This window comes from Buceros rhinoceros, unplaced genomic scaffold, assembly GCF_000710305.1.
Source record: "Buceros rhinoceros silvestris isolate BGI_N320 unplaced genomic scaffold, ASM71030v1 scaffold10964, whole genome shotgun sequence".
NCBI lineage: Eukaryota > Metazoa > Chordata > Aves > Bucerotiformes > Bucerotidae > Buceros > Buceros rhinoceros.
In genome coordinates this window covers 42,361-67,471 of record NW_010408862.1, presented here as the reverse complement: position 1 = coordinate 67,471, position 25,111 = coordinate 42,361, and the positions used below count along the sequence as shown (strand labels likewise).

Below are 25,111 nucleotides of genomic sequence, written 5' to 3'. Positions count from 1 at the left end.
TTCAGCAGCAGCTCTTGACTGTGAGCTCTGCTAGATAACTATATCACATGTTGTTTCCCACAAATTTCCTGTATCTTTAATTGAACGTGGCCTTCTGTTAATGTGAGAGAGGAGTGGAAGTCCCTGATCTGCATACTCCACATCTGCCATTAGTTTCTGTGCCTTGGTCTTCCCTTATTTCCCTCCTGCTTAGATAAACAGTCCCAGACTTGAGAAGCTCGTTTCCTTTAACGATTAATGTTCTTTCAAGTGTCAAAACGTCAGCGTTTACTGGGTGGTGGTTATTTGTTTAGTCGAACAGGTTTGTAACTCTCTTCTGGATAAAGGGGCATCATCATTTTAAATTCAGGTGCTGAAGCCTCTTCTGGATTCTGAATTCAGCAGTTCACTGAGTAAAAGGACACAGAATTTATCTAAGAGCTTGTATTAATCCCTATTCAAGGTAGAGCTTCAAGTCTGGGAGAACCTTCTTTACTAGTAACTGGAAAAAAGCCCTACATCTTCAAAATCTGGTCTAAAGAATTCAGCAACTGAAGCCATTGCTACTACTTGCTGAGTTGCCTATATTGTTTTTTTTCTTACGATTACCAATTTTTCGATGAAAGTGCTTAGTTTGCACCTGGAAATTGAAGCCTTATATGTTAACATCAGGATAACCACTGAAGCCCTTTTTATTTAAAGCTTTACAGGATCAGTTGCAAACAGAAGGAGCGTATAGCTGAAAATTGTAATTTTTAGGATTAATTGTGCCAGGGCAGATGTGGTGTTGACTTATCTAGGAAATAGATGGGAAAAACTTAATAGATGTGAAGAGAAACATTCAGTTGATGTTCTAAAATGTGTAAATATGCAGCCATCAAACACAAGCCTATTTAATTTTCAAATAAACCTTGAACTATCTGAATAAGAAGTCATGGTTTATTGTGTCTGTGGAAGATGTGTTTTGGATCAACACTAATCTAAAAGGGTTAGAATGCTGAAGACCTTGCAGCTGCTGCTTTTGGCTTGCTTAAGACATGCTGAAGTCATACGCATTGCTAAAGTCCAGTTGAGATTTCATAAATGAGTCCCTGTCCTATCTCTTTCTTTACAGACTTGCTACAAGTATTACATGAGCGATGACATTAGCCGTGATTCAGATGGAATGGACGAACAGTGCAGGTAAGTGCACGAAGACTGAAATAACACCCACAGCTCTTCTGGTTTTATTTTTGGTGTGGTTTTTTTTCCTTGCTGTAATGAAATTATTGACTGATAAAGACCAGTACGTGAAAGCCCAATCATTGTTTCTCAGCAGAAAATGCTCTACCCCAGTTTTTTTCTAAATACTTATTTAGTAATAAACAGGAAAACATCCTATAAAGAAATCCAACAGCAAACACTGTAAGATATCACACTTGTAACTGAATAGCATGCCACCTTCCAGATACTTCAGAGGTGGGGATAGAACCTGACATTCTAAACCTTGTGAGCCACAGAAGTGTACTTTTCCAGATGTGTCTCCCACTTTGGAAATATTAAAGTACTCTCTGTCCTTATGTCAGATATCTAAATGTGTCACCCAGACAAAAGTCTGTGGTGCCTGTGAGCTTACTCAGCAGCCACTTTTCACGTCCTCATCAAAGGCTGCAATCTAGACGTGGATGAAAGCTCTTTTATAATTTTTTTTTTTATATGTGCCTGCAGTGGTAATATAACAGTTAAGGCTAGAAAGACTTAAGCTAATTCGTTTTTCTGTAAAGTAAGAAAAACCACTTTTTAAAAATTCTCGGAAGAAACATGAAAAATAAAATCTAATTCATTTTTTCTCGTATTTAAAATTGGTGCTGAAATTTTTGTGTCTTACTGACCACGTCAGCTTTGTGACCTGTTAATCTAATACCTGAATTTTCTGACTTTCCAGTTCTTAACTGAATGCTTTTCAGTCATACTTCTAATAATGTTTTCAGTTAATGGATATCTTTTAGTCACCTGAATTTTAAAAATACTTTATAAAGTAGTGAAAAATATGTAAACTTCTCAAATTTGTCACCTGGTTGATATGGGGAGAAGACTCTTACATTTCTTATGTCTCATTTCAGGTGGTGTGCTGAAGGTGGAAACTTGATTTGCTGTGACTTTTGCCATAACGCCTTCTGTAAAAAGTGCATTTTGCGCAACCTGGGCCGAAAGGAACTGTCGACTATACTGGATGAGAATAACGAGTGGCACTGTTATATTTGCCATCCAGAGCCTTTGTTGGACTTGGTCACTGCATGTGACAGTGTCTTTGAAAATTTAGAACAGTTACTGCAACAAAACAAAAAAAAGATCAAAGTCGAAAGTGAAAAAAGTAAAATATACGACCATACAGTCAAGTTTTCTCCAAAGAGAAATAGTTCAAGTTGTAATGGTGAAGAAAAAAACCTAGGTGATTCATATTCAGGTTCACTTACGTATTCTTACAAAGCACTAATGGTGCCAAAGGACTTGCTTAAGAAAACAAAAAAGCTGGTTGAAACTACAGCAAATTTGAATTCTAGCTTTGTAAGCTTTTTGAAAAATGCTGCAGAAAATGTAGAAACAAGCCCAACTGTGCAACTTTGTCAGCTAAAAGCTTTTAAATCTGTGTTGAGTGACATGAAAAAAGCTCATCTGGCACTAGAAGAAGGTCTGAATCTGGAGATTCAAGCTTTGAATGTTAAAATCAAAGATAAAAATACCAAAGAGAAAAAAACTGATGTTAGATCAGAAAAAAATGAGGTGAAAAAAGATGAAGGCAAGGAACATGTGACATTAAAAGAGGATGACACTGTAAAGACACCGAAAAAAGCTGTATCAGAACAGCCTGACAGTGAGCCTATGGATCAGAGTGTTCCAACAGCGGATCAGGCAGACAGCAAGCGTACTTCTGGTGAAGAGAAGAGGTCTGGCAAAAGTGAAGAACCTCAGTATGAACCTAATAGTACAGAGGCTTTAGACATGGACATAGTGTCCGTTCCTTCATCTGTTCCTGAAGATATTTTTGAGACTCTAGAATCTGCTATGGAGATTCAGAATGCATCGGATGAGCAAGACAGTGGAAGTAAAGGAACAGATCAGGAGACTCTAAATGCAAACACAAAATCACACACTCCAGTGAAAGATAGCAAAGTTGGTACGAAGTTAAAATCATCGGCTAAAGGAACAAAAGAATTGGTTGTAAAATTGACTCCTGTTTCCCTTTCAGAGTCTACAGTTAAAGCTGAAGATCAAGACAGCAATCTAGAAAAGCAAAGTAAGGTTGATGTAAAACCTAGAGCAGAAAACTGTGATTCTGTAAAACAAAATCATCATGCGGGCAGTGAGCCTTCCACGGAGAGCGAAACTGCCTTACCTGCTGAGGAATCCGATCTCAGGAGGTCGCCGCGCGTGAAGACCACCCCTCTGAGGCGCCAGACAGACATCAGTCCTTTATCATCAAATTCAGAAGAAGATAGCAATGACACGTGTAATGAAAAACGGAAGAGAAAATCGTCAAAACAACCAAGGAGGAGAAAGGATAAAAGAAATTCCTCTGACAGCACTGTCGATGGTCCTAGCCCTAACAAACTTTCTAAATCAAAAAAGCCATACGTAGTAGATCATAGCTCAGATTCTGATGAGGTGCCAGCCGTTCTTAAAGAAGTAGCTATGATGAGTCACAGCTCTTCAGATATCGAGAGCAATAGCGAAGCACCAGCAAGTGATCAGAAGACTTCAGATTTTCTAAAGAATCAACCAGTAAAGGATGAAAATGGAAAACGAAAACGAAAAAGTTCCAGTTCTGGTTCAGATTTAGATGCTAAAAGAGGCAAATCAGCTAAAAATTCCGCTGCTGCTAAAAAGAAACGACAAAACTATTCAGATTCTTCAAACTACGATTCTGAGTTAGAAAAAGAAATAAAAATTTTGAGTAAAATTGAGTCTGCGAAAAAAGCTAAGAAAAGATACTCACGAAAAGAAGATAGTTATGACTCCTCTGAAGAAGAGCAGAGGAAAAAAGTAAGTAGTAAGAGAAAGACAGATTTGAAGAAACAGAGAGAGAAATCTTCTGAAGATGACGATGCTGAAAAGTCTTCGCCAGAGAAGGAGATTAGTGATTCTTCTAAAGATAAAAAAATGGGTAAGGGGTCAGCTGCGAAGGAGAAGATAAACAGAGACTTGAAAGAAAAAGCTGTGAAGGAAAAGCAAGATGAGTCTTCTGATGTGGAGCAGCCTGTACTGGAGAAAGAGGAGAGTAGTCCTAAAGGTGCAAAGCTAACTGAGGTCAAGAAGAGCAAGGATATGAAAAAGAAAACGGCTCAGGAAGATTCTTCTTCAGAGAGCACTGAGAAATCCATGAAGAAAGAGCCCGATGTTGATTCGTCAAAAGACAAATTTCAGAATAAAAAAGGATCAGAAAGCAAAGCGAAGAAGTCTGACAAATTGAAAAAGAAAAGTTGCAAGAAGGAACAAGATGATTCCTCTTCTGATGTTGAGAAGTCATCTCCAGAGAAAGGAAGTTGCAATTCTTCTGAAAATGACAAAACTAAAAATGAACCAGTGTTGAAAGAAAAGAAAAGGAGAAGTTTAAGGGAGAGAGTATCGAAAAGGCTACACGTAGATTTATCCTCTGATGCTGAGAAGTCTCCTGTAAAAGAGGAGAGTTCTTCTGAAGATGCTATGAGGAGTAAAAAACGAACTGAAATGAAAGAAAAGAAAAAATTAAGTAACAAGAAGAAAATTTCCAAGAAAGAACAGAATGACTCGCTGTCCTCTTCTGATGAGGAGTCTTACGAAGACAGCAAGAAAAAGATGAAAAGAGGATCAATGAAAGAAAGTAAAAAGAGCAACTTAAAAAAGAAAGTGTCCAAAAAGAAGGTGGTCGTCACTTCCTCTTCCTCATCTGAGAAGGAAGAGAATGATGAACAGAATTCAACGGGTGATGGAAGCAGCGATGAACAGAAAATTATGCCAGTGACTGAAAACCTGATGCTGTCTGCAGGTGCAGGATTTTGTCAGTCATCAGGTGTGCAAAAGATAACTCCCCTACGTGTGTTACTAACGTGCTGATAGAGGCGATTCCTAAGGTTTGGGTCATGTTTAATAATCCAGAAGTGAAGATCTTGCTAAGTTGGCATTTATACATTTAAAAGTTTGCAGCCAGATGGGTTTTGAGATACTGATTTGGAAGCAGCCGTTTCAATTTGTGCAGCTTGTCACTTGTGGAAAAAAGGGTGTCGCTGGCAGTGAAGAGGCTTGAGAAGGCGTAGTCTGTAACGCAGCAGGAGGTGCCTTGCAGCACAGCTTTCAAAAGCCTGTTCTGCTCTGCCTGCCCAGGTACAATTTAGCAGCAATTGGTTTTAAGCCGTTCGTATCTAGTGAACTCCAATCTGTCGGCTCATGGTTATGCAGTAGAGATGACTCTGAAGACTTGTGACGTTGTAGTATTCATCTGAGAAATGAAGCAGGTGATCTTTGTGTCTCCGACACCGATGTAGCCTTAGAACTGCTGGTGTCAGAGAACAGCGGTCAGTCATCACTTACTGTTTTCATTGTGGGTTTAATAGCAATAATTCTTTTTCTTGCCCAGATAGAACTGCTTTATCAGGGTCTTATATCTTTAGGAAGACATAAAATTCAGAACCACTGAATCTGAACATTTGGTTTTAAAGAACTTAAAAAGGAAGGGTAGTTTTCACGTTGTATGGACAGTACATAGGCTTTTAAAAAGTGAATTTTCAACTAGAAAAAATGAAATCTCTTTGCTGTTTTAGTTACTGTGACAGGTAAATTGTTTCTTATTTGTTTGCTTCCAGTGATGTTTCATAGAACTTTCTGTACAGGACTTTACTGTTCTGAGCCAACAGTTACAGGAGTTTGTGAAGCTGAAACTGAAGAAAGAAATTAGTAAAGCAGCAGTATATGAGATAGCAGAAGGAACAAAGATGCATTTTGGCTTTCCTGAGAAGCCCCTGTAGGCAGACACTAAACACAAAAGAGTGTTTGTAGTTTTTTAAAACAAACACACCAAACTCCCCCCCCCCACCCCCAAAAAAAAAAAACACACAGATTTTAAATTGAACATAAGATGAGAAAGGTTTGTCAACACTTCCTTTATAAAACAAACACACCAAACTCCCCCCCCCCCACTCCCAAAGAAACAAAACACACAGATTTTAAATTGAACATAATGTTCCTTGTTTTTCCTACCCGCTGCTTCCCTAAGTTTTCCTGCAGTTTAGTGTCTGGAGAGTTGTTCTTCTTGGCAGATCAAAGGCTGCGTTTCAAAGGTGTTGCATTTCTTTGGGGTTAGAGCCCAGTGAGAAAGTAAAGTTCAGTTAATGGCATTTTCCTTCATTATAAAGTAACAGTTGGAAAAGAAGTTTCTCATTCTGCATGTTACAAGAGCCCTGCCTGAGCTTGTTTCTAAAGGTCCTCTGATGAGAGGAGTCTCTGTGCACATAATATGGGGAGTTTAAGGGCTTTTGCTTCGTGTCTGCCAAAACGGTTTTCCTCAGTGATGCCACTGCTGGGGGAGATTGCAAATGATGAATGATTTGGATAGGAATGAACCAGCAACTTGGGCGTCCTGTTGGCCAGGGCTGTTGAAACGCTTCCCATAGGCAGACAGCTGATGGTGCTCAGTGACAGCAACTAACGCATATGCAGCGGTTCTCAGCATCACTGGACCATCTCTACCTAATGGATAGATAACACAGGAGACTGAGCTGGATGCACAACAAAAGGATGAGAGGCCTCAGGTTCAGGTTTTAGCAAGGAAAGCTGATGCGATACTAGGGAAAACAGCTTCAGATTGAGGATGGTTAAAGCGTAAAACTGGTTGCCCCGTCAAATTTTGGATTCGCTGTCCTTGGAAATAGTCAAAACTTGACTGGCCAAGGCCCTAAGAAAACCGACCTCACTTTGAAGATAGCTCTGATTTGAGGATGGAGGTGGAGTAAGTTATGTCCAGATGTCTCTTCCAACCTTAGTTACTGTATGATTTTATGAGAATCTGCCTTTGTTTCATTAAGAGGAGGCAGAATTGCCCTTTCTTTTCGTTTTGCTCTTTGTTCAATAGGTGAATAACTTAAAGGTGTCTGAACAACTTGTGGAGGTTGATCGTTGGGTGAGACTTACAATCTGGTTTAACCAGCAGGATACTTGTATTTATCTAAGCCCAGGAGTGAGGGGCTCTGTTATCACCTCTTACAGAGTCCCATCTGGCTGGTGGTAACTCCAGGACAAGTGTACACCTCTTGCAGCCTAGTTTTAGTCCAAACCTCCCAGGTAGAAGATAAATGGTGGAATTTATGAGTGAGGGGACCTCGGTTTTGAGGCTTTTCCTAAGCTTAGTTTTACTAACTAGCAACTAACTTGTACATGAGTCAGAAGAACAAGAGAAAAGAAAGGGGAAAGGCCTGGGAGTGTGCTAGAAATAGTCTGAATTCCTCCGATTCAGCCAGAGGAGTGCAGAGAACCTTAAAGGCAGGTCTCATACTGTGCTATTTGTGCTCTATTACATGTCCCATGTTGTTGGTTTTCATGTGTTTTCCATGTGAGACGGTTTCTGTGTAGTGTAGCTGAGTTTTGGTATTAGCAGTGAGGACAGGACATGTCGCTTTCACAGTGTACATCTTCAGACATTCGCAGGTCGTGCTTGATACTCCAAAAGCAAAAGTAGGCAGGGATTTTTGTTCTTGAGTGCTCCTGAGTGGCAGCAGGGCACCTCATGGCTTTGGTAAGGGATTCTGTAATAGAGCTGTTTGGACACACAAATTCGGTAGTGGAGCTTCTGAAATGGAGTAATAACTTTTTAGAAACTTAATTTCTGAATCCTCGGTGGAGTATTCAGTCTCTGTAGGTTTTGGTGTGAAAAGCCCAAATTTTGCTGTATGATCAGGAAAGAATCGCAAGTTGTGTGTAGTAGCAAGCGTAACGGGGATAAAAGTGCTGCTTGAAAAACTAGATACGTTTATTGATAAAAATATTTAGATTTCAAGATAAGTGATTGTCTGGGAGGAAGGCGGTGGTTGACTAGGCTATTTTTATGTGGGGATTCTTCAGTTCATGTGCTGAGTAGTTTATTGTGGGCTTTACGTGTATTAAGTGTTCATGTTTTCTGTTTTTTTTGTTTCTCCTTCCTCCCCCAGGAGATGAGGGAGAGACTAAATCAAGGGCTGTTCCAATGGAGGAGGAGGAAGATGATGATGATGACGATCCTGAGAATAGGTATGATACCATCCGTAAGGACTTAAAAAAGATTATAACACACCCTAGGCGTGGGCGCAAACCGGCGCAACGGAAGAGCAAGCAGGTTGTAAAAACCACGACTGCCTGCCTTGTAAAGACTCGCTCACGGGCTTCCCGCAAGTTTGAACAAGGGGCCAGAAAACAGAGGCCAAAATCCAGAAATGCAAAGAAAGTTTTTAGAAGTGTTAGCTAACACACCTTGCGTAGGGTGTGTTATAAAAGCACTGCAGCACTGTCCGTTTTCTGTTCTCTTTGAAAGTGTGAGGTTTGTGACAAGTATTTCGTTCAGACAGGTAAAAACCGATTTCTGCTAAATGTGAATTTTGGTTAGTTACATGAGTAGAAGGATAAAACTTGCATCTGTGCAATATGCATTGCTGAAATATTTTCAGATCGAACTTGATTATTACTGTTACTTAATCTGCTTTTTTTAATTGAAACGTCTTTTCTCAATAAAGAGAAAACAAATGTGGAGAAAATAGTATTAGTTATTTTCAGCTGTTAATTAAACTGAGTTTTAATCCACTAAGAATACCTGGAGTGACTGGTGTGATAGTTAAGGCCCTGATTCTACAAGCTCTACAAGCTACTGTGCATAGGCTCAACTGGTATCGAAGAGACTAATTCTACATCTCCATTTTTAAGTCTTTGCATAGATATTTTCAGAATTGTGGCTTATATGTATTGCTTTGGTTTCAAGTTCAATAAAATGGAATCTGTGTAAGATGTAGCTAGTTAAGACATGTCAAATTTTGCCAGTACCACTGTAGTTACCCAAATAGCCTAGCTAGCCAATGTAAAAGCTTTGTTTCCTGATGAGTGAATGCGCACGACATGAAGTGTTGCTCAGTGACGAGCCCCAGTTTCTTTTTGGAAGTTCTTGTAGTTAGACTGAAGAGTTGTTCAACAAATCTTTCCACAGCATTTCAGAAACTGATTTTTTTTTTGCTCTGTAGCATGTCTGGGACCAGCTTCATGGCTTTGCACAGTTGCTGATGGAGTCTTTCTGCTTCTGAGCCTTCCTAGTTTAGATTCTGGTATCTTTGTTTCACAGAGTTGTACGTTTTGATCTGTGGCTGAAGTAAATTTTGAGAACACTGTTTTATATCTTTCACAGACCTCAGTTTGGCACCCAAATGTTGCTGCTGATGTAGTTTTTGCTTGTTTTCAGTCATCAAATTTAAGCAAGTAATTCACCTTATAAAGCAAGATGCTCTTTAGGGACTTGACAGCACAGGGTCATAAGCAGAACACGTAAACATTGGTAATACGGGATTTTTTTTTTTATAAATGATGCTTTAATTTCAGTCCTGTTTTGATTTTTTTTCCCGTTTTCTTTTTTTATTTGGCTCCGAAGTGTTTCTGGTAACAAAGCCGATGCACTTTTGTCAAAGTTCAGGGTTTACCATACAAATGTTATGGACAGATCTTAATTATTAGTTTAAGAGCTTTACTGGGAAATGAATTAACCCAGTCGATAACAAACAAATCAGTAATTTGATTTGGGGGTTTAAAAATCAGTTTCTGTACTTTGTTGAAGTTTTTATTTAGGGAATATTTTGCATCTATATTTACGAGATGGGGAGGTGTTCTTCAATATACAGTTTTGTCAACCTTCAGACACGAGAACTGGTAACTGCAGTCTGATCTGACATCTGTCACGTATTGTACTTGGCACCAAAATCGGATATTTAAAATGTAAAAAGATGGAACAAATTTCCAGAAGTTAAAAGCCGGTTCTTCTGTTTACTCAACACCGAGTGTTTAAATAGTTTACCTACTATTCAGAGAAGTTGCCTATTTTCTTCCAGGCCAAAGAGGGTACGTAGTACCTACCCGGGTGTTTGTAGTGTGGGAACTCTCCTGTTTGCAAGTCTCTAGTTTAGATGGTCTGTTATTTGCATACCTTCAGATGTGCATGACGTGAATATTAATAGTCTTGAAATCATCTTTGCCAAAATGCAATATCCAAGTGGGTCCTACTATGACAAACAGTGCTGTACGCTTTCATCTTCTGTTGTGTAATGATCTATTACTGGTCCTTCTCATTTTTTAAATGGTACTGTTTAATATGTTTGCAGTAGTTCTGTTTATTAAGAAGTTAATAGTGTATTTGATGCAGAATGCCTTTAAGTATTTGATGGTTGCAATAAATTTTTGTAAAACGTTTTTCTTGTCCAAGCATTTAATTTAATACAACTCTGGCAGCTTGAAAATCTGATTGAACAAAGACAGCACAATATTTAGAAGAAGGTTTTTGGCAGTTTTCACTATTTTCTTCTTTAAACATGTACGGCATTTCATCCAAATACTCCTCTCTTAAAATAAGTTTGAAATGGTTCTAAATTTCATAGTAATGTATCAAAGGCCTATTTAATTTAGTAGTCCTGTAGCCGAAAGAATGGTGGTTTTTATTAGCCACATAAAAATGTGTTGTCCCCATGTTATGTTCTCCCACCCCAGGCTTGTTTTGGGCAACCTTGTTTCTACATATAATTAGTAGGTATTTATGAACACTACGTGTGAGTTGATACGATCTAATTGGTAATAATACATCACAATAATTAACTATTACTTAAAATTACCACTTTTTAAGAAGAAAAATTATTTTTACAGTGCTAATAAATTGACTCACCAAGATTTGTGGCAATCTCTAAATGAGGCCGTCTTCTTGGCACTCTAAAATTCATGAACCAGACTGGTGCAAATTACCAAGTGGACTTAACTCCATGTCACGAGAGGCTGCACCTACTATTCCATTGCTGCTGAAATGTCTGAAGGATTATTTAATGTAGTCTTAGACTGTGACTAAGCAACCCCTGGGTACCTTCCAGTTTACCTATCTCTTTTAAAAAATGTTTTCTTTTAGCATGAGTTTAAAAAAATAACACAGTAACCAATTAATTACGTGTAAATTTATATTGTTGGTTCATTCTTACAAAGGCAGAATATAAATACATGTTGGGAAAATGTCCGTTCTACAAACCTCACGGTATGTTTAGATAAGATGGAGCAGAGCTGGGCAACCTGACATGCTCAAGGTCACCCCAGACCAGCAGCAGAAATGAAAGAAACGCAGGGATTTCTGTTGTGTTTTTGGTACCACCTGAAGTCCTGTGTGGAGGTCATACAGCTCTCCGTGCTGCTTAATTAAATTGGTTTGTAATGTTCAACTGCTACATCTGCTTGACCAAGAATATCTTTTCTGTCCTTGACCTGAGTAAATATTCCAGTATCTTTTGATTGTCGCGGGTTTCTCTGGAAGTGGGGGAACTTTCACACTATCATAGCTTGTTTTGCTTGGTAATACAGTTTGCTGATAAGCATATGAAGTTTTTTAGCTTAGAAACCTGGTCATTTTAAATGGGTTTCGTTTCTTAAAATAGACGTGTGACATATTATCATGAGCCCCCTGTAATTTAATTTAAAACCCGTGTCAGGAGTCCAGCACTCAATTTATTCTAATTCGCATCAGCCATTTGTTACATCAGTTGTTCGTCAGATGCATTTACAAGAGTTAATCTGTTTGGTTCTAATATTGCTTACGCTTTTAATTCCTGTCAGCTATGTAGTTCCGTTAAAAATAGGAATCGTTTAAATCCCGAACATCTCCGCAATGTCTTACATTTTTCGCCTGACATTCCACCCGTAGAACGCCTTAAAGAAAATGTCGAATTTTTTTTGTTTGTTTTCACTAAACAAATGGTACCATCTCAGTTTGAGTAGAAGTGGTTGAATCTTTATCCTGTCTCAGTATAAAAGCAATAACTTAATCTTATTATAAATAATTAATACCTTGTAAGTTTACCCAGTCTGGTTGGTGATTATGGTTATGAGTCGTAGGACAATTAATCATCTTCTGTTTATGGGTAGTAGCTTCTGCATGGCATTTTAAGGTGAATGATACATTTGGGTGGCCTTTTCCCCTTAAAATATTTCATAAAAGAACAAACAGATGTATGGGTTTTGTTAAGAACCATTGTTTAAAAATACAGAAATAAATGATTAAAGGTGGCTTGTACGTAAGGTAAGTATTGTTATCCAGGTGCAAGTTGTGTTCACTTTGCTAATGCAGCTGAGTCCAAGGCAGTGTTACTAGGGAGTACTTTCAGGACGGAATGTTAAAATCATGCAGTTTTTTAGTGTTTCTACCATTTTTTTTCCTAATTTTTCCAAAGCAAAATTTGACCGATGTTCTTGTTGTTTTTTTAAATATGAGAAGTAGCTGAACTGCTACTGTCCGCATTTCCTGGAGTAGGATTCAAGGTTAATAATTCACATTGAAAGCTTTAAGAGAAACCAACCTGTGACAATCCAAGCAGTTTCATTTTGAAGAAAAAGTTCTTCTGACCATTAAGAGATGGAAGAAATAAGAGTCTTAATTTCTTATATAAGGAGCTATTTATTCCTGTCACTATTATACATGATGTGGTGGTTTAAAAACACATAAAAAACTCCCCAAAGTCCCTTTTCCAAATCCTCTGGAAGGACCTAAAGCAAAAAACATTTGGAGGAGTATGTTCCTTGTGGACTTTAGTAAGTTTTCCTTGGGTTCATGCTGTGATGGGTTGATGTACGTGAATTAAAGCCTGCCAAGAGTACTGCATTTTAAAGTTTCAATCAGCTATTTCTCCACAAGCCGTTTCTCCAAAGGGGGGGGTGGTCTGGATGCTGATGGATCTCAGTTGCGGCTTCACTGAGCAGTCCTGATTCTTTCTTAAACAATTATACTTCCATCTTTTAATAATAACTGCATATCTGTTAGCATTAGCATCTTTTTGGAAAACACACTACCTCTCAAAAATAGAAAACCCTGTGTGAAGCATTAGGAAAGATACCGTGGGAAAACTCCCCTTCAAGAGTTCCTTTGTTTTAGGCGCAAGTTGCATGTGGAGAAATGAAACACAGCGGGATTTTCTGATGTGTAAGAAGCTGTTCTCGGAGATTGCTGTTTCTTTGCTGTTTCCAAGAAAGCCCTAAATTGTGGTTCGGTTTCATGGGTTTTGAACTATTGTTGTGACTGCTATAAAAGCTTTCCCATTCTCAACTATGGATATCCAGTATACAGTAATTCTCCTGAAGGCAGGGCAGACCAGATTTGACCTAAAAAAAAAAAAAAGAAATTTCATTTAAAATTGATGATGATGGAATGGAAACTGTAAATTTCTGATCCTTATATAAGAAAAGCCTGGTTTCATTCTGGCAAGATTTTTTTTTTCCCTTAGAAGTAGGAGTTCTCAGATGAGTCCACGATTTTCCTGTGCCTTTGACATATTATTTCGTACTTTGCCTTGGATAGATTCATATAAGACTTTTTATGTGAAATTATTTTTCCGTAGTAGTTTCTTATATGGGAGCTGAGAATGTTCTTGTGCTGAAATGAAACTCTGAGAAGCTGAGCGAACAGATTGTGGAGCAGGAAATAAGATCATAAGTTTTCTTTGAAGTTCATGTCCTATAATGCTTGATAAAATTTTTTGTGTGTGTATGTGTATATACACATATTTTTTGCTACAGTTGCCATAAAGCAAGTCCTTGTAGTTATATGAGGGATTCGGTGTGGTTTTTTTTTTTCCCCTGAGGCACTTATTATCAGTTCATCCTGAGACACCACGTGTTGCTTCAGTTACTCCAGCACCTCCTTTGCAGTGGGGTTGTCCCAGGCAGGTAGAACAGTAACACAGCTGAAGGCAAGCAGTGCAGAGGTAGGGTGATAACTTATTTTTATTTTTGAACCTGTGAGTCATTGCATATTGCAATAATCTTTTTCTCCTTATTTAAAATGTGTTCAGGGATGTTTTTAAAACTATTCTGTTGACATATACACTAGTCAGGTAGCTACAGTGCCTCAGGAAGTGAACATCGTGGATTTAAATCACATCAGCTCGATAAGCATTTGGCGGGGAGGAATGATTTGAGTGTTAGGATTTGGTCTGCACCATCTTTGTGGTGTTACGGTTAAAATTCATAGAGGTGCCTGTCCCAGAACTGACGAGGCCGTCCAGATAGACCACGGATAAAAAGATGTTTAAGTTTGTACTTTTTATAGCTTGCTCTAAAGCGTAACACCTCTTTTTTAAGAAACCTGATTCAGATTTGCTTTCTAAAAGCAAGTTAACACGCTACGTGTAACAGGAGATCTTTGCTGATAGATCCTCTCTTACCACAGTGACTCCTCATCGTGTCTTTTTCTTTGTTCAGCTTTCAGCCCTTTTCGCAAAGTTCTGAATGGTTTAGGTTTGCACTTATCGTTCGTAGGTTTACTTGAACAATAGAATAAATAGTTTTTTCTGTTTTACTTCAAAGAATTGCCAAGAAAATGCTTTTAGAAGAAATCAAAGCCAATCTTTCCTCTGATGAGGATGCATCTTCAGATGAGGAATCGGATGAAGGAAAGAAGAAAACTGGAAAACAAACTGAGAACACAGCAGATGATGGTGAGCACCAAAAAGCATCTGGGAAAAAGCAGAGCTGTAGCACCTCGTAATTTCTAAAGTCACTTGGGGAAATGATAACTATTAAATTGTCCTTAATTTTCAACCAAAAGATACTTATGTTGATAGGTAGTGCCAGCTAGAGGCTACTGTACATGATCATGAGGTACATCATCTCTTTTACTCTTCTGTAAGTGTAATTTTTTTGTAGTCTGATTTTTGTAACCAGTTCAGAAGTCCTAGGGATCTGTGAGGAATAAGCTTTACATAACAGTAAGATGTGCAAATGCAGGGGGGAGATTTGACTAACATAGACAGCAGTGGAACAGACATTCCAAGTGGTCAGACAGGGTAAACTGTTAAAAATCTGAGGGAATAACGGTATGGCGATGCCCGTAATGTCCTGGAAAAACACAGGATTTAGTCTAAATTAATACAGGTTTTCATTCTTGCCAAATCGAAGTAAGAAAGAAATGACCAGTGTGCATGTTGTACTGACTCTTATCTCTGACAGAAGAGAATGAAAAGGAAGAAGATAATTCTGAATTGGATTCGGAAGAAGAAGAAGAAGAAGAAGAATCAAAGAAGCCTAGATACAGGCACCGACTGCTGAGGCACAAGCTGACAGTGAGTGATGGAGAATCTGGTGAAGAAAAGAAGGTGAAACCAAAAGACAAGAAAGAAGGGAAACGCAGAAATAGGAGGAAAGGTACATAATCCTAACACTTTTTGTCACAAAAAATACTTGCTTCTATAAAATAGGCCCAAAGTGTGTCAGAATGGAGACTTGAAACTCCGTAACTTCAAAATCTCTCTGTAAAATCCCAGTGTATTAAATGGAGAATCCTTTTATCTGTGTCTGAGAAACAGTTTTATTTAAAATGTTGAGTGCAGATGCAGTTTTCAACTTAGTGTATCCTATAAATTTGATTAATCTTGTTAAGTCTTCGAATGTTAATTTTAAATAACAGAGGCAAGCCCAGTATGTGAAAAACAGTCTTGTCCTTTAGTCGTCTTGAAGTGGGACTGCCGATAGGCCTTTGTGCATCAGAAGCTTCATCCTGGAATCTCACTGCCGGCAGTTTGATCTGAACAGCAGATGGCACTGTGAAATGATGCTTGCCTTGGATTTTTTTGTTTTCATTGTTGCATGCAAGAACAAAGCATCTGTCAGCCCCTGGCGTTTACTCGCTCTGAGCGGAGGAGGGGAGCGATAGTGAAGATAAATCCTTACTGCCGTGTTGGTCACGGTAGATGTTGACGGTGTTTCGTGGCCCAGTGAAGGGTGCGCAGTAGTTCCTGTGCTTGGTGTCCCAAGGAACACCTTCTGCGGTGTTCCAGCTAGAGATGCAGTGCAGTTTGTTCAGCGTTTTCCTTCATGGAAACTCATTTTTATCTGAATGTGTATTTGTGCTTTTTCCTACCGGATTATAACTACCAACAAGATTCCTTTCAAGGAAAGTAGTTGTAAATCACAATGGCAGTGTGGGAGTCAGATGCAGCCAGGCTAAGGTGCTAAATGGCACTGGTCTTCCTTGTCTAGAAATGCCACTGGTAGCTCTTAAAAGTAGTTAGGGAAGTGTTACCCAGTGCTGCTCTTTTTAACTGTCTTTTGAGTCAGTTTTAAACTTGCATTACCTGAAGAAACTTCAGGCCAGAAGTACAGGAGTAGAATTGCATGTGTTGTTAGTCAGTAAGGGCTGTTCATGTGAATTGTGATGTTTGATTGTAAAATGACATCTCAAATACTCGAAACAGAAGCTTCTTTTTAACACAAGATAATATTTTCTTTTCTGAAGTTCTGTAGAGTCCCCTGTTGTGTTCTCCTCGCCTGGGGCATTGACATGTGACACTTTCTGATATAATCCTGTCATTTGCTCCTAAACAATACTTGATGTATTAATGTGTAAAAGACCCCGAGTCGTCTTGGTGTCATACACCATCTCTCAGGACACCACCAGCTTTTCTACTCTACACCCCTTACCTTCCTCTTGCCGCTTACGAGTACGCTTAATGGGTCCCGTCTTGTCTGAAATGAACTTTCACAGTGCTTGTTGGGCTGAAGCAGTTGGTGGTGCAGTTAGAAGGTATGTAATGTTGCTAACTTTGCAGTAACGTTCACACTTTACTTTTAAAGTGAGCAGTGATGATTCAAACGACTCCGAGTTCCACGAGTCTGCAGTTAGTGAAGAAGTGAGTGAGTCTGAAGATGACCAGCGTCCAAGAACAAGGTATGAATAAAACTTGATGGTGCTTATCCTGCGTTCGGGTTTTGGTTTTTAATAGCGTGACTTCGGCAGTGAGCTGATGAAAGTGAAAGACTTCGGATCAGTCCTTAAACCCTTTGGTGATACTTGTTTGTAATTTGCTAATCAACTTCACAACAGATGTGAGGATTTCGCATGTGTGCCACAGTGTGTGGTCCACAGCAGTTTGATGAGCTGGATGAAAATAGATCAATGAAAAAACAGCATTTTATGCCAGATACTCAATGTCAGTTGTGGAATGGTGGAAGGCAGTAGAAAACTAATACTTAACAACTCTGAGATTCTTCAGGGTTGTGTCTGGAATAGACCGTTACTACAGTTGTTTTCCAGTGAAGCAATGAATTATTATTGTTAATCAGCAATACTGCCTTTGGGGTTTTTTCCTAGATCTGCCAAGAAAGCTGAAGCGGAGGAAAACCAGCGCAGTTACAAACAGAAAAAGAAACGAAGGCGTATAAAGATCCAAGAGGATTCTTCCAGTGAAAACAACAATAAGGTACTACACTGGGGTTTGAATTAATAAATGGGAAAAGAGGTTCCTGTTGCTTCTACCAACCGCTCCAGGACTTGGGCATTTCAAACAGCTCTGTACAAAGTACAGTAAAAAATTATAACACTTCTCAATGTTAATTGAGTGCTGTAATTTGTAAAATGGCACCGTTATGGAGAAAAAACACTGCATTTGACTGAAACCATTGCCTGGCTCCATCTCAGTAACAATGGAATTTTTAAACTAAATGCAGATGACACAAATAATAGATTAGGACTTTCCCAGTATTAGGGTTTCTTTTCCTGTGTGAAGTAGACAGTAGCTGAGCTGATTCAGCCCCACTAGAACAGAAGGTTCTTTATTGATGGCCATAAGCTACTGTCAAATGGTAACAGTGCCTTTGGCACGGCCTTTGCCCAGCTGAGCTTATCTTCAGTGCCTCAGACTGCGTCATAATGAAGGTGGCATTTCTTTTGTCATGCTGGCTAACTTGTTTTAACTTGTTTGAGCTAAACTCCAGCTGTGGGTAGAAAGAATTTTTGGGAGCTTGTCTGCAAATGAAAGTTTTGATGGTCTGTGCTGTAATTTTCTTGCTAATACTTGAATTATTTCATTTGTAATAGAGCAATACTGAGGGTGAGGAGAATGATGATTCAAAATCTCCTGGAAAAGGCAGGAAGAAAATAAGAAAGATTATTAAAGATGATAAGCTTAGAACAGAAACACAAAATGCACTTAAAGAAGAAGAAGAAAGAAGAAAACGCATCGCAGAAAGAGAACGGGAGAGAGAAAAACTGAGAGAGGTACGTTGTTCTTTTTGCAAAATGCTGGGAAGTTGAATTGATGATGTTTGAAGTGGCATATTTCTACCCCAATTTAATCTGAAAAATAATTTTTAAAGTACTTATATGTAGCTTTATAAGGCACAGGTTTTCTTTGTAGTTTCCTGCACATTGGTGTTGGTTTTATTTAAGACGACTGAGATCTTTAGAAAGCTGTTTCAGTCGCCTTCTGCTTTGCAGTCCATGGGGGAAAGACCTCTCCCAAAGTAACTTTTGATGCGAGGTGAAGAATTTAAGGTTTCCCTTTACGAAATCAGTTATGAGTTCCAATTCTGCTAAAGCAAAGCTGTCAAACACTTGGTGCTGCTCACATGTGAAGTATTCCTGTGATGCCTTGTTTCTGCTTACAGGTGATAGAGATAGAAGATGCTTCGCCTCTGAAATGTCCCATTACAACTAAGCTGGTTTTAGATGAAGATGAAGAAACCAAAGAACCATTAGTGCAGGTTCACAGGAGCATAGTCACCAAACTGAAACCACACCAAGTGGATGGTAAGGAGAGAAAGTTTTCATTTCTTTTTTTCCACTCCACTGGCACAGCACTTCATGCACCTGAATCAGGATCGTAAGAAAAACTCCTTGGCAGGCAAATGCCAGAATTTCAGGTTTTATGCTTTATTTTTATGGAACATCTGAACAGAAGTAGATGAGATCAGCAATACATTGTTACTCTTTACACGCAAAGGACCTTAGAATGGTAAAGTTCGAAGGGTCCTCAGAGTCACGGACTTCTCCATGCTGAGGCAGAACCAAGTATGTGCTTACCCGTTCTGTTGAGGAATTGGTGTACTCACCTCTAACAGTTCTCAGTGAAGGTTTAAAAATCACGCAGCATTTTCCTGGCTTTCTCCACAGAGGTTTTTTTTTCCCTGATACCTGACCTGACTGCATATCAAGCCAACTTCTAAGAGGCATCATCATCTTACGGTGATCGCAGCTATCTCCTACCAGGGAAACTTTAATAAAATGAATGTGTAATAAGAAGTTTTTCAATGATTTCCCTCAGGTGTCCAGTTCATGTGGGATTGCTGTTGTGAATCTGTAAAAAAAACCAAGACCTCTCCGGGTTCCGGGTGCATTCTCGCGCACTGTATGGGGCTGGGGAAAACGTTACAGGTAAGAAACAAAAGTCATCTTGTTTCCTGGTCTGTAGCTTGCTCTCAGAAGCTGATCCAGCAAAAGCCAATTTTAATGACTTTCAGAACATAGTTAAATTTACTGTTTCCAGTGACTCAGTGAGGGTTGCTGGAGGAAAATGTTTTGTAAAGAGGGTCTGAGAAAGAAATTGTGTTTGTGTTTCGTAGTATATAGCTGTGACAGTTCTGATACACCCTTGTGCTTTCTCCACTTTTAAAATACATAAAATTAAATTACCACATCATTGATACCCATGTGAAAAGGTGGTATTTGATTGTAAGTGCTGTGTAGCTCCCTTGCAACTCGGAACAAGAAAATGCCAGGAGGAGGCAGAACCTCTGTTTCTAAGACAGTTTAATGATCTTAAGCAGGTTTTCACTGTTTTCCTCAATCGTGTTACTCCTTAAATGGTTTTATTTTCTTCAGTGGTTTTTCACTTTATTTGTTGCCCTGATAAAGCAGAGATTTATCTGGGTTTGGGGTTTTTTTTAATGACTTTACTCAGACTTTGTGTCAGAAGTGAGCTGCTTTATGTTTTAATAGAAATAATGTTTTGCTGCTGTTTGGACTCTTCTGTCTTGAGGGTCAGGGGGCATTTGTTTTCTATTGCGGTGATTGTCCATACGTACATTCTTATTTTTGGATTATTGTAGCACAAACAGCTGAGGTTTCATTGCTCTGGCAGTTAACTTCAGGACATACTTTAAGCCCCTTTTCACTTTATTTCTTTTCTTTGGCTTTACAATTCTTTGCTTCCTGAGATCTTCAGGTTCAAGCCTTCATTGTCACTTCAGCGCATGTTCCTTCTCCTTTACGCCACTGAAGACTGCTTTGTAAAAATCTCCAAATCGGAATGTTGTAGCATTTCTTAAAGAGAATTCTGTATTTCGTGCTCTGATCAAGTGACTTTTTTGCCATGTTAGAAGTTGGACAGTGAACAACTTACCATTTCTCTTAGAGCTTGAAATCTGAAGCTCAATCCCCATCTTAAAATGTTTCTTCTGAAACTGATCTCCCCCGCAGCTGCCATGAAGCAGTGCTCATAGCTCTTTGTCTTGGGCCTCTTACAATCACTGCAGGCCTTAAGAGAAGCTTATGCTCTTGACCTTCGGAAGAGGTAAAAGATCTAAAACAGTTTTCTTGAATTCCCTGCATCTCAGTATTCACGGTCATACCTTTTCAGGGTGGTCACGGGTGTTGAATTCCTTTTGTGTTTGCTTGTTTCCAAGTACCTGTCTGTCTTCATAAATTTTGGTTTTGCGTTTAGCCAGATTTAGCATCACCACAAATACTGTGAGCAAAGAACTGGGCTGAGCTGCCCGTCTTGCTACTCTGCCACCTGGTCTGTTGCCAAGGATTTCTGTAGCAAAAGTCGTTTGACAGAAGAATATTTCCCTCTGATTCTGGGAAAGAGAAAAGGAAATTTTTGAGACCTCTGAAGAAGAAAGGAGGGTAACAACCTTACCTGTGCTTGAAAAGGCCCTCAGAAAAGCAGGGCCACTTCAATCTCCCTGTCGTTGGCCTTCGCTGATGCTTTTTCCTCACTTCTGGAGGTTCTTGTCCATCTCTTTATCAGGACAGCTGACTAATGAAATGAATTACTGCGAACCTTTATGATCTCTGGCTTGAGATGAATCATGAGAAATCTAACTTGCAGCTTCTGCAGATGCTGGAATTGATTAGAATTGATTTCAACTTGGGGTCAATCAGGGCCTTCCTGTGCCTTTCTTAGCTATACAGTCACTTGCCAGCACATCTGCCTCGTGCTCTGTTGAACTTGTGACCGGCAAGTCTAGGTCACATTAGCAGCCAGCACTTGGCAACGCTTCATTCTAAACTCTTCCTGCACATGCTCCAGATATGGATGCCCTTTCCTCATTCCGTGGAGTGCAGTCTCTTTAGCATGGTGGTGATGGTTCTCAAAGAGGTTGTTTTCTTCCTACAGTGAGGATGGGATCCTCAAAGCATCTGTGAGGAAATGCCATTTCACCATCCTCTTCCATCTTGCTCAGTTGTGGTAGAAGCTTCCCCATTGGATTGCGAAGCCCTATCACCAGACCTAAAGGCTCAAGATCTGTTCATTCGTAGAGAGGTCAGTATATCAACATACGGGAATCCCACGCTGAATGAAAGATGTCTCAACAGTTTTATGCCCTAGCTAGATTCACAGTCAGCAGGTGACATTAGCCAGCTCTACAACCTTGTAACTCCCTTAGCAAACGACGTGCTCTAAGACCCCGTGGACAGGCAGGTATCTGCGACACTTGTGTGTGCGGAATGAGGTGTCTCAGTAGTTTTTACTCCCAGTGTTTGCTCTGCAGTCCTCACATCTGCCGTGCGAGGTGGTGTATGGCGCACTCAGCACACCTGGGCTTGGCTTGAAGTCTTCCATTATTAGTTTTAGAGACTTGAAGTGTGCTCCAAGAGAAAATCTCCAGAGGTATCTGTTATTCTTTCTAGCTGTGCCTCACTGGGTCAGATGGCTTCCTTATTCTTGTGTCTTCTCTAAACCATTGCTACCCAGCATTCTACAAAATGTGAAGTTACATGAGAAATACCTCATCCTGCTCTCCTCTGACCTCAGTTGAGAAAAAATTTATTTAGGCCCTTCTGATCATGAGGATCTTCTTTCTTGACCTGCGAATTGCAGGATATAGTCATGGAGCGCTTAGGCTGGCCCGACATCTTCTGATTCGTTAGATCCCTGAGATTTCTCTGCAAAAAACATGCTCAAGGGAATCAAGGGACGCCTGATTTTTGCGGATTTCTGATTCGGGGGTGGGGGGTTGCAGGGTTGCAGGCTTTTTTTGGGTGGCACAGAGTTGTAGATGATCAGAGGGACTGCGGTCCTTCGCTGTATGTGCTCTTTGGGTCATGGTGCACAGCGTGTGGGCAGGATGTTTGGGAGCGCTCCAGCTGCAGTGTGTATAGCTTTGGTTCGTGTATGGAAATCGGGGTGAGAGACACAGTATTTTGACAATCTGCAGTCCTATAGAAGAGGACTTTGACGTGCTCTGAAAATCACCAGTGACTTGCAGCAGACTTCGCAAACTGCAGACAGTGTTGGTGAAGGGGGGCCTTGCTGGCTGTCCCGGCCGTAGGGCTGTTGCGATTAGTCTTCCTGGGTGCTTTTTGCGGCTCAGCATGAGGCGCCTTTGTTTTGATCGCAAACGCACGAGTAATTCCTTCTGTACTGCAGCATCTGAAAGCAGTTTGCTGCCCAGTGTCCCAAGCACAGTCCTGCAGTTTGACATGACTTTGAGCAGTGCGTGAAATCACAGCTACCAGATAACAAGGTTTGATCCGGAAAGAACATCTGCATGTTGTGCAGTTCCGTGGGTTAGAGTGCAGGCTTCTCCTTTAGACGTCTGGTGAGAGAGCTGGAGCTGCTGTGGCATCACTGACTGCCCTGCTCCGGGGCTTTTACAGGTTACTTCTAGTCCTAGTTTTATTTGCTACCACTCGAAACCAGCCCAGCAGAAGCACTGAGTGACATCAAAAGATGCAGGTTTTTTTCCCAGGCCTCGAGGAGGTGTTATGTGTGACACAGAGCCAGTCTGGCCACAGGGTGGATGCTTGGAAAGCGTTGCAATAGCTGCTACTTTGAGAGAATTTGCTAATACGTTAAAAAAATAAGGAAAATATTGATTTAAGACTGAAGTTCACTTTCAAGAAACTTGATACTTTCCTGAAGTCCAAAGAGGTGAACTTACTGTTTGGGGCAAGTATTGGGAGAAAGCTTTAAAGTCAGCTAGTAGAAATGCTCAGGTTTTGAAAATGCAGCTGTGTAACACACGAGTGGTGATGTACAAAATACAGGTGCATTAAATTTTAAGCAGCAAGTTGTTTAGCAAGCCAAAAAAGCATGTTTAAAAGGCGACTGTTATTGCCAAGTTCTGTATGTCACTGTATACCTGTGGGTTTCTTTCGCAGTGTTTAATACTCAGAGTCTTACTCAGCATTTTGTTTGGTTTTTCCTCTTGCAGGTAGTGAGTTTTCTCCACACAGTCTTGCTGTGTGACAAGCTGGATTTTCGGACAGCGCTGGTGGTGTGTCCACTGAACACTGCCTTGAACTGGTTGAATGAGTTTGAAAAATGGCAAGAAGGTTTAGAAGATGACGAAAGACTAGAGGTACAAGGCTTAAAGGGTTCTGAAAAATGAAATAACGGGAAAAATGGAGTAACTGGGAAGCTCCACCACTCAAAATACAGGCTAAGGGATGCACTTTATGTAAAAAATGTACTCTCATTAATAAGCCGTAGGTGTGTAAAAGTTGCACCGGTACTTTGGTATTTAAAGAGAATTTCAAGCCTGTTTTCCCCCTTTGAAAGGTCTGTGAACTAGCAACTGTGAAACGCCCTCAAGAGAGAAGCTACATGCTCCAGCGCTGGCAAGATGAAGGAGGCGTGATGATAATAGGCTATGAGATGTACCGTAATCTTGCACAAGGCAGGAATGTGAAGAGTAGAAAACTTAAAGAAATATTTAATAAAGCTTTAGTTGATCCAGGTAAGTGAAAATTAACGCAAGTATGCGTTATATATATGGTACTTTCTGGTTTACCTGTACGAGCCAGTTAATCTTGCAGATGGAAATCTGTGGGGCAGATAAATCTTACTAACGATCTGTCAGGGTTTTCTTGTTGCCTTCTGCTGAGTTACAGAGAATCCACCCCATCTGCTTTTGTAAATAGATTCTACCTCAGTCCTTTCTACTAGTCCAGACACAGAAATGACCACAGGAATTGACACTGGAAACTTCTAATAGGTGTCTTCTCTGCTGGAATTCCTTTCTTTGCAAGGCAGTTGGAAGTGACTCTGGAGATTAATTTAATCTGCTCTTTTCTTAAAACCACAAGCTCTTTAACAGTAGATTGCTATCAACTGCACATGAGAGTTGTGCATGCACCTTAGAAGTGTGAACGAATGCGTTAATTTAAATTAAGTGGTGATGAATGATTGCTGATAAGGCACTTAATTCATTTTATCGGTCTTAAGAAATGGATGTCTGCTTCAGGCTCAGCTGAACTGAGCAAGCTTACGTGAGCACTTGAAAATATTCCAAGGTGGTATAATCAGTCTATCAACAAAAAGAACTGAATATTTTAGGATTGGCAAAATTTTCCTACAAATTCTGGCCTGGCAACTGATGCCTGAAAACAACTTCTGATAACGCAGCATATCTTAAAAAGCTATCTTTAAAATGCTGTAACTTTGTTTTTTCTCATTAAATTGAGAGTGCTGAAAGGGTAGGTAGGTAGCAAAAAAATGCTTTTTTGATTTTCTTCTATCAGACAAAGGGTTTTTTCTAATGGGTAAATTAACTGATTATTTGCATTGGCCAAATGGAGTTGGTCTCTCCAGCTCCCCAGACAGACTGTTTGAGCAGCTAAAACATGAACTAATTTTCTGTCGGTTTGACTCACTGATTGCTGTGGAGTCCAGAAAGCTGCTCTTGGACTGGTTGGTTGGTAGGATGGAATCAGACTGTCAGGAAAACTGACCTTGAAATAACTCCGTAATTATTGCTATATCTTTCTCTATTATAACTACAAAAAACCAGGAGCATTCATCTGTTGTTATCCATTGGTTTTTGGAGACATTTGGTTTGGCTGAATTGACAAGAATCTTGCAATGACGGCGATTTGTTTCTTGCCGTCTCCGTCAGTCGTAGCACGGGCAATAGAGCAGGCTGCCAGGGAAAG

The 25,111-nt window shown here is 39.8% G+C and overlaps 1 protein-coding gene across 1 annotated transcript in view; it reads left to right on the top strand.

The window, feature by feature from the left end:
* ATRX (alpha thalassemia/mental retardation syndrome X-linked) overlaps positions 1-25,111 on the top strand; it is a 60,230-nt gene that overhangs the window by 11,225 nt on the left and 23,894 nt on the right. The window contains exons 7-18 of the mRNA XM_010135029.1: positions 1,094-1,161; positions 2,082-5,010; positions 8,144-8,214; positions 14,542-14,672; positions 15,187-15,378; positions 16,807-16,900; positions 17,324-17,432; positions 18,050-18,229; positions 18,619-18,760; positions 19,275-19,384; positions 23,392-23,538; positions 23,739-23,916. Of these exons, the coding sequence (XP_010133331.1) occupies positions 1,094-1,161; positions 2,082-5,010; positions 8,144-8,214; positions 14,542-14,672; positions 15,187-15,378; positions 16,807-16,900; positions 17,324-17,432; positions 18,050-18,229; positions 18,619-18,760; positions 19,275-19,384; positions 23,392-23,538; positions 23,739-23,916 (4,351 nt within the window). The remainder of the gene's footprint in view (positions 1-1,093; positions 1,162-2,081; positions 5,011-8,143; positions 8,215-14,541; positions 14,673-15,186; positions 15,379-16,806; positions 16,901-17,323; positions 17,433-18,049; positions 18,230-18,618; positions 18,761-19,274; positions 19,385-23,391; positions 23,539-23,738; positions 23,917-25,111) is intronic.